Source organism: Garra rufa, chromosome 16 (genome assembly GCF_049309525.1).
Source record: "Garra rufa chromosome 16, GarRuf1.0, whole genome shotgun sequence".
In the NCBI taxonomy this organism is placed as follows: domain Eukaryota; kingdom Metazoa; phylum Chordata; class Actinopteri; order Cypriniformes; family Cyprinidae; genus Garra; species Garra rufa.
This window is the reverse complement of record NC_133376.1, coordinates 22,076,142-22,088,953: the sequence shown is the minus strand read 5'-3', so window position 1 is coordinate 22,088,953 and position 12,812 is coordinate 22,076,142. Positions and strand designations below refer to the sequence as shown.

Sequence of the window (12,812 nt, the reverse complement as noted above, 5' to 3'; positions counted from 1 at the left end):
AAAGTTAAAATGATTTGCCACTGTCGCGTCCAGCAGAGATGTCACTGACACTGCGCTCCGCTGAACTGCGGCATTCTGGCGCCTCAGTCTCGGTATACTGTACAACGCGGCATACATTCGCAAATGAAAACTCAGCGGCAAAGTTCAGCTCACGTAGGGGTGTAATTTCCACTTGGGGCTTTCCAAAATCCTGTTTGTGTCCTCCCACTTTCAAATGGTTTTGTAAAAGTAATGTCTTGTATTGTAGAATGCACGCTTAGCGCCGCTGATTCGCGCGATCGTTAAAATGAAGCCAAAAGTAGCACGCGCATTCAAAAGCAATTTTAATACCCCACGTTTAGAGATCGACTCCCCAATGCACGCAAATTAGGCTATATAAAATATCTAGGCTGTTATTAGTATGTGCGCTCTTATAAATTGTGTGGTGTCTATAGCTCTGTATCATGATGGGAAAATTCGATCTCTATTTGCACTTTGAATATTGAAAGAGTAGCCTACTTTGGTTATGGCTGCATTTATTGCCTACACGACTAAGAAAGAACTGTGTCGTTTATTTTTTGTTATTTATACTGTAGATTCTTTAAAAATGCAGTGGCTGCCTCTAATTTAAATGGCTGTACTTATAATAGAGAAAATAAGCATCTTGTTCATGTACTCATATTTTCATTCATTCCTGTCCCTTGCTTAAGGCGTAAAATAAATATATAAAAAAGTCTTTCAGAATCAGCCCATTTGCTTGTAAAACATCTGCAATCAGAATCAGCCATGAAGAATCAAGATTGGCACATTACTAAAAATAAATTGGGTGCTCCTATATTTTTTTGGTGCTCCTAACTTTTTGAAATTGGGAGCACCAGTGCTACCAAGTAAAAAAGTTAATTTCAAACCCTGCTATGCCTTAGGACAGCATGAAACCCACAATATATATATATAAATAAACAAATAACATAGAGAATTATAATAATAACAGTTATTCTTAATGTTTCAAGTGTTGCATGTGTTTTTCTCATGTAGCTGTTTTTTTTTAACTAAGAAAGCATTAATTTTTCATTATGTTTAGTAAATTCATTTATTTGTCTTAGGTGGGATAGATTTTTTTGGGGGGGGGGGGGGGGGGGGCAGATTTTTTAAAGGTTTAAAGGGGGGCGCGACCAACAAAGTTTGAGAACCACTGAGTTATATGCAGTCTTTGCAAGATGGAGCTAGCATACCACACCGGCATGACTTCCATGTTAGAGCATCTTTTAGGAGGAAACGGCTAACTATGTCAAAAAAAGGGTAAATTATCTAATTAGTCATTAGAATAGTCGACTATTCGATAAAATAATCGCCCGAATAATCGTTTTAAAAATAATCGTTTACCCCCAGCCCTAGTACTTAGGTAGCTTTAGAACAGCTTGGACTATTTGGAATGGTATAGAACTTTGGATTTTCCCATAGACTGTGACAGACATGTTTGCAAAGGGTATGAATAATTTTGGACATGCCACTTTTTGTTCAAATGTAAATAAAAGCTGAGAAATATTTTTTTCCACAATGATGCCTCTTGTGCATCATCTTATTATCTTTTGGGAGAAGCCTGTGTCATTTCCAGTCAAAAAAAAAAAAAAAAACTTGCTGGTTGAAAAAAAAGTAACTTTAAGTGAAAATTTGCCAGGGGTATGAATAATTTCAAGCTTGACTGTATACACTTTTTTTCACATTTTTAAAGGAAATATAGCATTTTTTTTTTTTTCAGGAAAAGTTCAAATTTCACCTGTAAGAAAAAAGATGTATTATGTCCTGTAATTTTCATTCATGTCATTCATACATACTGTCAGCAGATAATTCAAAATTAGAAACAGCAGATTTTGCATTAAAAGTGTATTTAAGTGAAAACTGAAAAGGAATGTATGTAATCTGATGGTGTCAGTTGGATTCTGCCAGACAGAATTAAGCCACATGAGATACACCAAGTCTTTATCGCAGTTTAACAGAGCAAACGGTTGCCCTCAAATCCAGGGAATGTAAATGCCTCTGACAGACCATCTGTGGCTCAACACATTGTTCCAGCAGAGTCTTATCTGTATTAAACATTGGGCAAGGACGTGACAGCACAAAGACAGAACAAAAGATGCAGGGAGGCGACAGCAAGAAATAGAAATCGAACTCCGACATTCACCAGGATGGCCCACGGTGACTAATTTGGGAAGAAGAGGAGAGCAGAGATGCAGCTATAATAAAGCTCACGCTGTCTTCCGAACAATCAGCCTCTGCTTTCAGAGCTAAATTTGCTGGTAATGAGGGGATGAATACAGCAGAGTCATCACTGCCAACACATGCTGGATTTTAATGGGTTATTCAGGCCATTTTATTGCGGGTTGCCTAATTCTGCTTGTAGTTCATTAATTAACAATGGTCCATGTGTTGGGTGCGTGTAGGGTATGTTTTCATCCAATCGCTGATAATTGAAACTTTATAATTGCAAAAGCTGTTTTGCTATGTAAATGACCTAAGCTCATTGGAGGACAATTTCAGTGAATGAAAATTGTTTCTGACCAGTGAAGCATAATTACGACATAAAAAGTCAGATACAATGTACAAAGATGAGCACATAAGTCATTACTATTACATAAAAAAATTGAATTTATGACAAAAAAAAAATCCTAATTTTGAGATAAAGTCATAATCAAAACCATTATTTTGAGTCTGTCTTTTTATGTCTCTTTTTATGACTGTTATAATTTAGACTGGTCACATTTTTTTGGCTTTATTTCATAATTTTGACTTACGTTTCTAATTTTGAGAAAACCCATGAAAAATCGACATTGTTTTATACATATTTGGACTATGGGGGACACATTGTGTGGCGTTTGGTTGTAATTTGTAGTCGAAGGGCAACAAGAGAAGCTGTTACGATTGCCAGAAGCTGAAGTGTCCATGAGCTCTACTAGAGGGCACTCCATTCCTTAATATTATTGCTCACCCCAGACTCCACTTCCCAGGTTCCCTCTGCCTAGAAATCCGTTATCTGCTATCACCTGTTTCATAACAGGTTGCACACTCACACTGACACATCGCTGAGTATTGTAAGTCTGTAATGTTTTTTTGCCTTCGTGTTTTTTGATCTTGGACTGTTTACCTGGTTTCTGATTGTTTTGCTGCCTGCCATGACCTTTGCCTGTTTGTTGGATTACTCTTTTGGATTGCCTTTGATTTCACTGTTCGCTGATACTGTGCCCTGTCTGTCTGACCATGTTTTTCCATTAATACCTGCATTTGGATCCAGATCTCCATTGTCACAATTTCTTCATGTTACAGAAGAAATGTAAGCCTTTACTGCTTTTCCTCGCAATAAGAAGAGAAGAAAATAATGGAAATATGCCTGTGGGTGAATAAGACTTCCTAAAGACCCGAGTCTTTGTTTTCTACACTTTAGCCCGGATGCCTTTTAGGCTTTTAGTAGACCATAGGTACTGAAAGAGTTTACAAATGGCAGAGACAAGAAACGCTAGATGCCATCATGACAGGGTGTAAACATGCCGACGCTTGTCATGGCACCGCAGACACTGAAGAAGTTTCTCAGGATGGATTTCTCTAGATATCAGGGGACGTTTAGACTCCTTGTGGGGAAATATCAATGGTTTGGCATTTGGTTTAAGTCTACACTTATATCCATCGCCGCCTGTAAGCTCTTTCAGCAGCTGTGGCCATCGTATTAGTATTTTATTTTACAATTGGTGTTGTGGTAAAAATAGCAACAGGTAATGCCAGTAGCTCATGGCACCCCCCATAGTCCAAAATATGTATAAAACAATGTGGATTTTTTAAATAACATAAATCTTTCATGGGTTTTCTACTACATATTTTAGTAAGAGACAACATTAACGTTATATTAAGCCATACAAGTCTTAATACCAGGGGTTCACTTTAAACTTCACAACAATACACATTTAACACTATATATAACATGTATGGTAACTGAAACAAAATTAGTGCATGGGCACGTTCGGTTGTAAAAAATGAGTGGATCATGTTCATAATCTGCTAGGACACCTCTGTGAACTTGAAAGGAACTGACTGACATCCATTAAAAATCACCTTGAGTTCAGCTGGTTAAAAGTCACAGCAGAAATGGTTAGACACCTATTGTTCAGTGTCATGTTTGTTTATTGGAGCTTTGCAGCGTCACTGCAATATTACACTGATTTTTCACACACCCAGGATCTAGCTATGTGACATGTATCTGTGATCAATACTGCCTATCACCTCCAACCATAAAGCACATAAGCCTCAAGATATGAGCTGTCTAAGAGTTATGAGCGCTTGCCCTAATCTTCTTTCATTTCCTGCCCAAATCTCAGAGTAATAAAACTTTGAAATGATCAAACAGCCTTTCGTAAATGATAAAAACAAAATCATTTTAACATTTTTTTTCTTAAGAAACAGAAAACTTTTTTTTTGTACGGAAGAGAAAGTAAGCAAAAAACAGACAGCTGCTGCCCCATGCTGAGCTGTTAACCTGTCTGTCCAATCACATTTTGAGATAAACAGAGCATTACACGTGACTCCAATTATCATGCCGTAAGATCTCCAAACACAAGTAAATATTGCTGACTGGAAAAGTAGGGATTTCTAATGTGATGTCTGGGAATGATCAGGTGGTTTTGTTTGCTCTGAAGCGGTCAGTTAGTAAATACAGCTGTACTGACAGCATCAGACAGAAAAATGTTGACACTTGTCAGAGTGTGTCAGTCAGAAAACAGAATATCAAAGCGGGACATGAAAAGACTCCTCAAAGAAGACAAAGTGTTCAATATCGGAAGTGAATTCATGACAATCAACTGTCAGTTGATTGTCTGAAATCATCAAAATTGAACAAATTCAGTGAGCATACAAACATCACGGCTATGTTATTATGTACTCCACATTCAAAGGTGGTTTTTATTTGTATTATACACATGCAGCACACCACATGTATACATTGTACACCTCAATTTCAGGACAAAAGGTGCAGTATGTGATTTCTACGGAGGCCCATACATGACATGCAGGAAAAGAAGTAAATTGGGCGCACAATTTACTAATTCGTTCCCTCGGGTTACTAAATGGTGCGGACGATTTACTGATTTGTTATCTTGGTTTAAGTAACTCACACATAAAAATAATTTGTGCAAAACATGTGCACGAAATAATGTTTTGTTCTACTTCCTGCCGGGGGGAGCCGTGGCCTAATAGTTAGAGATTTGGACTTGTAACCCAGAGGTTGCAGGTTCGAGTCCCAGGTCAGGCAGGGATTGGTGGAGGGGGGAGTGAAAAACCAGCACCCTCTCCACCCTCAATACCACAACTGAGGTGAGTCCCTTAAGCAAGGCATCGATACCCCAACTGCTCCCCGGGTGCCGCAGCAATAGCAATATGGCTGCCCACTGCTCCAGGTGTGTGTGCACTTGGATGGGCTAAATGCAGAGCACAAATTCCTAGTATGGGTCACCATACTTGGCCTCACGTCACCTGTCCTTTCCTTTCCTGTCCACATTCTCATAAACCTGTTGCTGCTGTTATGTTATGGACAGAGACTGGGAATAAGTCATAGAGACAAAAGCCTTTTCAAAAGCCTTGCATGAAATCATATTAACTCTAAACACAGAATTTTATGGGTTTCCATGTGTTCAATGTTATATGCAAGGGGGAATGCATCTTGTGAACGAGTCTAGAATCTCCCGATCAAAAACACAGGTAAGGAAGATGCAGAAACAAGCAGTGTTGGGTGTAACGCGTTACTTTGTAACGCGTTACTGTAATAATATTACTTTTTTCAGTAACTAGAAGTGTAAGGCATTACTCGTCTGAAAATTGTAATATTATTACAGTTTTCCCGAGCTAGTTACTTGCGTTACATTTGCCAGTAGCACCTTCATCACACACAAGGCACACGACAATACAGAGAACAGAAGGGAAGGGGAGGGGGGCGTGAATGGAACAGTGATTGGTCTGGGTTTGGCACGAGGTATCATTAAATTACCATCACCGATTGGTCAACACCCGGCAGCCAGCAGCAGAGCGGCACTTGGAAATAGAGACCTGCAAACCCGCGGGACCCAACGCAACAGAGTGCGGCGCGGGACAAAACTTGATGGACAAGTGCGTGTGCTGGTGCGGGCGGGTAGAGACTCGTGTGTGTGTGCGGGATGCGGGAAAATAAAATGATTCGCGGGACTCCCGCAATATAGAAATATCTAAACATAAAATATCTAAAAAAAAAAAAAAAAAAAATGTTATTCATCTATTGCGCAAAAGCAGCAAGAACAACATATATGATTAGTAAGAGCAAGAATAGGCAGTTTCGATTTAAAACTTGTTTGCAGCATGAGCAATGTAGCCATCTGCTGATTTTTGGAACGCATCGCCAATCAATGGTGTTTAAGATAGAATTCACTCACTGCTCAAAAGTTTTGAACAGTGCTGAATATTGCGTGCTTACGAATAGCAACACACGTAGACCTTTATGAAAGATTAATTGTGCATAATATCCATTGTGTTATAAGAGCTTTATGAGATCGCGTACGCACTGGATGCACGCAGTAGGTCATGCTTTTTTGTTAAGAATAACAGTTTTTTGTGTAAGAAAAAAAATGTAACTAGTAATATAACTAGTAATATAACTAGTTACTTTCTCCAGGGAGTAATAAAGTAAAGTAAGGCATTACTATTTTTGAGAGTAATATGTAATATGTAATATATTACTTTTTTGAGTAACTAACCCCAACACTGGAAACAAGCGATCTCATATGTAAGCAGACACACAATTTACTAAAACAAGGGAACTAATTAGTAAACCATGCACACTATTTCATTTTTTGTGCGGGGCTCCGTAATTTCTGAGAAATGCTATTAATATTTAAAATCACCAAATCTGACATGCCCCTACCTAAAATGATTACAGCTCTATCTTGATAGCTCCACCCTTAAATGCACAAACATGCTATGTAACACAGTCAACTCCCCAATAATGAGTGGACACTCCACTTTCTGGTGATTGGCTAGAAATGTGTTTCTCAGAAATCGTCCTCTGCACCTTTAAATCTAGTGTTTAAAGGCACAGTATGTAATTTTTGCCACCAAAGGGTACATATTTTTAGATTTATATTTTTATTTTTTAATTTAGAGACAGTTGTTTATGAGCCCCTTGTTTGTCCGGCAGTTAAACTGTCCGCTGTTCTTCAGAAAGATCCTTCAGGTCCCACTAATTCTTTTGTTTTTCAGCATTTTTGTGTATTTGAACACTTTCCAACAATGACTGTATAATTTTGAGATCCATCTTTTCACAGTGAGGACAACTGAGCGACTCAAATGCAACTATTACAGAAGTTTCAAATGCTCACTGTTGCTTCAGAAGGAAACACGATGCATTACGAGCCGGGGGTTGAAAACTTTTTGAATTTGAAGATCAGAGTAAATTTTACTTATTTTGTCTTCTGGAAAACATGTATCTTCTGTAGCTTCTGAAGGGCAGTACTAAATAATAATAAAAAAAAATAAATATTCATGCAAAATAAGAAAAATGTACACATATTTATTCCGTTCAAAAATTTACACCCCTGGCTCTTAATGCATTGTTTTTCCTTCTGAAGCATCAGTGAGCGTTTATACCTTATGTAATAGTTGCATATGAGTCCCTTAGTTGTCCTCAGTGTGAAAAAAATGGATCTCAAAATCATACAGTCATTGTTGGAAAGGGTTCAAATACACAAAAACCAAAGATTTTGTGGGAACAAACAAGGGACTCGTGAACAACTATCACTAAACAAAAAACACAGCTGTGGATCATTCAGGTAACAACACAGTGTTAAGAATCAAGCGTATGTAAACTTTTGAACAGGGTCATTTTTAAAAAATTCAACTATTAATTTCTCTCGTAGAGTATGTAAACATCTTTTATGTGAAATATCCATATTCAGGTCAGTACTCAATAAAAAACAACATGTATTTTATATGATCATTCTTATTTTGTTAAAATAATTAACATTTTGCGGATTCTGCAAGGCGTATGTAAACTTTTGACCTCAACTGTATGCTGATTTACTGTTTAAAACATTTCATATTATCATCAATGTTAAAAAGTGCTTTTGAGCAACTTAATATAGCTGATTTACTGACTTAAACAATCAAAATGTGATCATCATGTTGATAATAAAAAGGCCACACATTCCAAGACTATGTCAGAATGAAAAGTCTTGTGCATGTATTATTCTAACAGTCCATCTCTCACTGTTGTTTCAGCTGTGGAATGACAAAACACAGCTGCCAAAAGTGTGCATACTGTGTTTCCAAATGAAACATGTAAAATATGCCCTTAAGATATTCCCTACAAGATTCAAATTCTCAGAATTGTTGCAGAAGCGTAAAAATGACAGCATACTCACAGCAGGCGTTTGACTTGGTTCCAAGGTTATTACTGGGGATGCCAAAGTAGTTATCAAAGAGATGTGGCCAACCATTATTGTCTCCTAGAAGAAAAACAACAAGAAGTAAAAGGTTACTGAATCAAACACATGCTGCTTATCATCACTAACAAAGCCATTTGCTATGGCACAAGATGTTCACAGGTGTGACAGAGAACACAGTGACAGCACAGCAAAGCCCACAATGGGAAATTCAAATAGCTAAGAATCATTTTGCAGGGTCTTTGGTTTAACAAATGTGCCTGCACTCATTCTCTCAGGGGACATTGCATAATACATAATAATGCATTTGGGTCTGTTCTTTTTTAAGAATCACGTTAACCTACTCAGCAACCCCTGTCAATCATCTTGGCACTGCTTGCCAACTACAAAAGTCGTGGAGGAAACGAAGCAGGTGGAATGCAAATAGGTGTGACTTTCGTGGCGTTTCCTGTCTCCTGACACTTCACACTTTACATCACAAACAAATTAAACTCAACCTTCCGGCTTACTCAATACCCCTTCATCAATCACTGCCAGGGTGATCTCATTCATATTTGTAGGTATTCAAATGCAAAGTGTTCATGTACAATATCGCTCAAAAGTTTGAGGTCAGTAAGATTTCTTTTAAACAGTTTTCTCAAGAAATGAATACTTAGGAATTACATTTTCAACAGGGATGGATTAAAAACCTATGTTTTGATTTGCCATTATGGAGTTGGGAGTGTAGATTGATGTGGGAAAAAAAGTAATTTAAAGTAGTTTAACATAAGGCAGCAACATAACAAAATGTGAAAAAATGAAGGGGTATGAATAATTTTGCAAGGCACTGTAAATGAAGGAATGAGTACTTTAACAAAACTTTATATATGAATATCTATAAATACTACTGAGATTATAATAGTAATGTAATACTAAAACCATAACAAATCCAGCTCACATGCAGACAGAAGCTGTAATGTGTACCATATCTGACATATAGAATGTTATGATGGTAAAGGTAAACTCAAGCTGGGTTCTTCATGCCAAACATGTGCAATGGCTCAACGAAAAGCACATTCTCAGCCTGAGCATCTTATTAATAATCCAGCTGCCTCACTGAGCATCGACCTCACAGCCCAAATGGTCAACACGGGGGAAACCTGACCTGCTAACAAGACCTGCCAAAGGCAGAGGGAGCCGTACTGTCTTTCTGCATTTAATTAAACACATTCAGTGTTGGGCTTGAAAAGTTTAGCAAAAAAAAATCACCTTTCAGTCATGTGCCCTACTGCACTGCAAACACAGAGAAATGCATCGGATTTTCTGCAAAGTGGTTTTGTTGAACAGTATATGGTGAGCATGCTTTGTGTAAAGGTCACATTTGGAAACCTGTAAACATTTTACTATGCCTTCATTATTTATGCTACTTTTTGTGTAGATTTTACCCTTGACCCACACTCAGACTTTTAATTATAAAATATTAAGATGCTTTCAAACTATATAATCTAAACAATTTCACATTTTCATATTTATTGAAACAAAATATCAACCTTTTCAACATCATATTTAAAAACATACAGCTTTCAGTTTTCAAATTAAAAAATAAAAAAGAGAGAGAAAAAAATTAAAAGATTGACAAAATGCAGTCTACTGTATAAATCCAAAGAATGTCTAAAATATTAATAAAAATATAATTATATTAATATTAAAATATTAATAAACTGTCATTTCCACCAAAGAATGAGTAGAGATTGATGCATGAAATGACATGTTCATGATGCTTCAAAAACAAAATTACATATTTGTCCAAGGATGCATTTGTACATAGTTGTTAATTATTATCTGCTAAACTGAACAAACTCAAGTGACCAATGTGATTTAACTTGTTTTTTAATTTTTAAAAATCCACAGGACCAAAAGTGCCCATATACTGCATTTTTGAAAACAAATGAAAGTGCTCTTCCAGGTCTACATGATAATAAAACTAAATCCAAAACATATTCACAATGTTGTATGGACAATAATATAGATGTTGTCTAATAAAAATCTGTTATATAATAACAATAGTGTTCTTGCCGTTCAAAAGTTTGGGATCAGTAAGATATTTAATGTTTTATAAAGTTTCTTATGCTCATCAAGGCTGCATTTATTTGATCGAAAATACAGAAAAAAAATAGTAATATTGTGAAATATTATTGCAATTTAAAATAATAGTTTTCTATTTGAAATATTATTGATTTCTGAATTTTCTTTAGGCGTTACTCCAGTCTTTAGTGTCACATGATCTTTCAGAAATCATTCTGATATGCTGATTTATTATCAATGTTGAAAACAGTTAATAGGTAACATTTTTTTGGAACATGTGAAACCTTTTTCAGGATTCTTTTATGAATAAAACATTAAAAAGAACTGCATTTATTGAAAACAGAAATCTTTTTTAACAAAAGTTCAAAAGTTTGGGTCAGTAAAAGTTTTTCTTTCTTTTTTTGATATTGATTTTTTTTTGATATTGAATTAATACTTTTAAGTTAGGATGTGTACAACTGATAAAAAGTCATAGTAAAGATTTATATTGTTAGAAAAGATTGTTTAAAATAAATGCTGTACTTTTAAACTTTCTATTCAAAGAATCCTGAAAAAAAAAATTAAGCAGAACAACTCTTTCCAACATTGTGTCACACGTGCGGGGGAGACGAGGAGCCAGGAGAACACACGAGGAAACGGGAATTAAAGGTCCCATATTGTCAAAATCGAAATTTCCTGGCTTTTTTCATGATAACTGAGGTCTAGGGGCTATGTAACTACCATATGAGTTTCAAAACAGTCAATCCACAGTAAACTGCACAGAGCCTCCTTAAAGTAGCTGTTCATTTTCACGAGCCACTGTGACTTCCGTAACGATGTGACGTCCAATCTATTCAGTCACCGCCCCGAGCGCCAACCACCGTCCCACCCTCCTTTTGTCAAACCCAGACAATATCGTGTCCATAACATTGCTAAGCAACAACAACACGAAAACAAGCCGAGAAAACCCTGTTCAGTCTATAGATGTCGAAACTACATCATTGCACAGGCTTCCGAACAACGTGAATATAAGAGACCACTGGCACGTCAACTTCAGCCTCTTTCACACAGCGATTCCGGTAAATACACGGATAATGTGTCCCATGATTTGTTCCGGAGTTTTTTGATTTGGTTCATTCACAGTTGTTTTCCGGAATCTGTGCGTGCTTTACACACAACCCATAAAGACATGTGACGTTTGGATGTGAGATGTAATGCGACGCGTACGTTTCACTAAACTGAAACTAACCTGAACAAACTGTGCTTCAGAGCTGATAGTGAGGAGCTGGCTCTGCCCGATCGCCGCTTCATTCCACTTTGCATGTATTTTTTCGTTGTGAAGAGTCGCAGGGTAACGTGCATCATCACTACAACACTGCCTTTATGGTTCTGGCTTTTGTTCACACAGCGCTCGTTCCCGTAATTTTCCAGAATCAGCGTGCATTGTGAAAGGGGCTTTACTAAAGCAACAGTTATGTAGCTTACTGCATTCGGTGTTTGAAAAAGAAAAAACATTAATGATCATTCTGAAATATCCTGTTGAGTGTCAGCAGGCTAGGCTCTCTCTATGGCTCTGGGCTCGGCTAAAGCATACATGACCATAGTGGTTGGCCTGGCTGTGCGTCACTCAGAAAACAACAGGCCAATCAGAAGAGAGGCTTATGAATATTAATTAGATGGGCCAAAATCGACCTGTTTTTGACAGAGCTCCTAAAAAAGGAGCTGTAAAAATATATTGAGATGGATTTTGGCACTTATACCGCAAATATATATTCTTAAGGACATCAAACAACTAAAATAAACCTCCAGAAATGTGTACAATATGGGACCTTTAAACAAAACACTAATTTATTAAATCATGAAACAAAAGGCAGGGATACACCAACACGACGAAACTTCAAAACAAACCACAAGGAGCAGACAAACACCATGAGACTTCATCGACGGACACTGGGGTGTGAGCAGACACAGACTTAAATACACTGAAGACAGGGCGTGGTTACAAACTAGATAATAGGATGACGAGGGGGAAATACAAATATGGGCAAGACTAGACCAAAATAGACAAAACCAGAAGGGGGAGACAAGGACTAAACCATTCACATAGGAAACATAGGGGAAAAAACACTGGGAAAACAGAACAGAAACAGACTCAAATCCTGACACATTGATAGTAGAATAGATAGCAGAATGCTTTCTGAAAGATCATGTGACACTAATCACATTAACTGTTATTTTAAATTGTAATAATATTTCAGAATATCACAGTTTATTGTATTTTTGATCAAATATATGCAGCCTTGATGAACAAAAGAGATTCTTTAAAAATAATAAAAAATCGTA

The 12,812-nt window shown here is 37.0% G+C and overlaps 1 protein-coding gene across 1 annotated transcript in view; it reads right to left on the bottom strand.

The window, feature by feature from the left end:
* The window catches only part of rxfp1 (relaxin family peptide receptor 1), a 73,385-nt gene that overhangs the window by 32,864 nt on the left and 27,709 nt on the right, over positions 1-12,812 (bottom strand). The window contains exon 3 of the mRNA XM_073820487.1: positions 8,406-8,489. Within this exon, the coding sequence (XP_073676588.1) occupies positions 8,406-8,489 (84 nt within the window). The remainder of the gene's footprint in view (positions 1-8,405; positions 8,490-12,812) is intronic.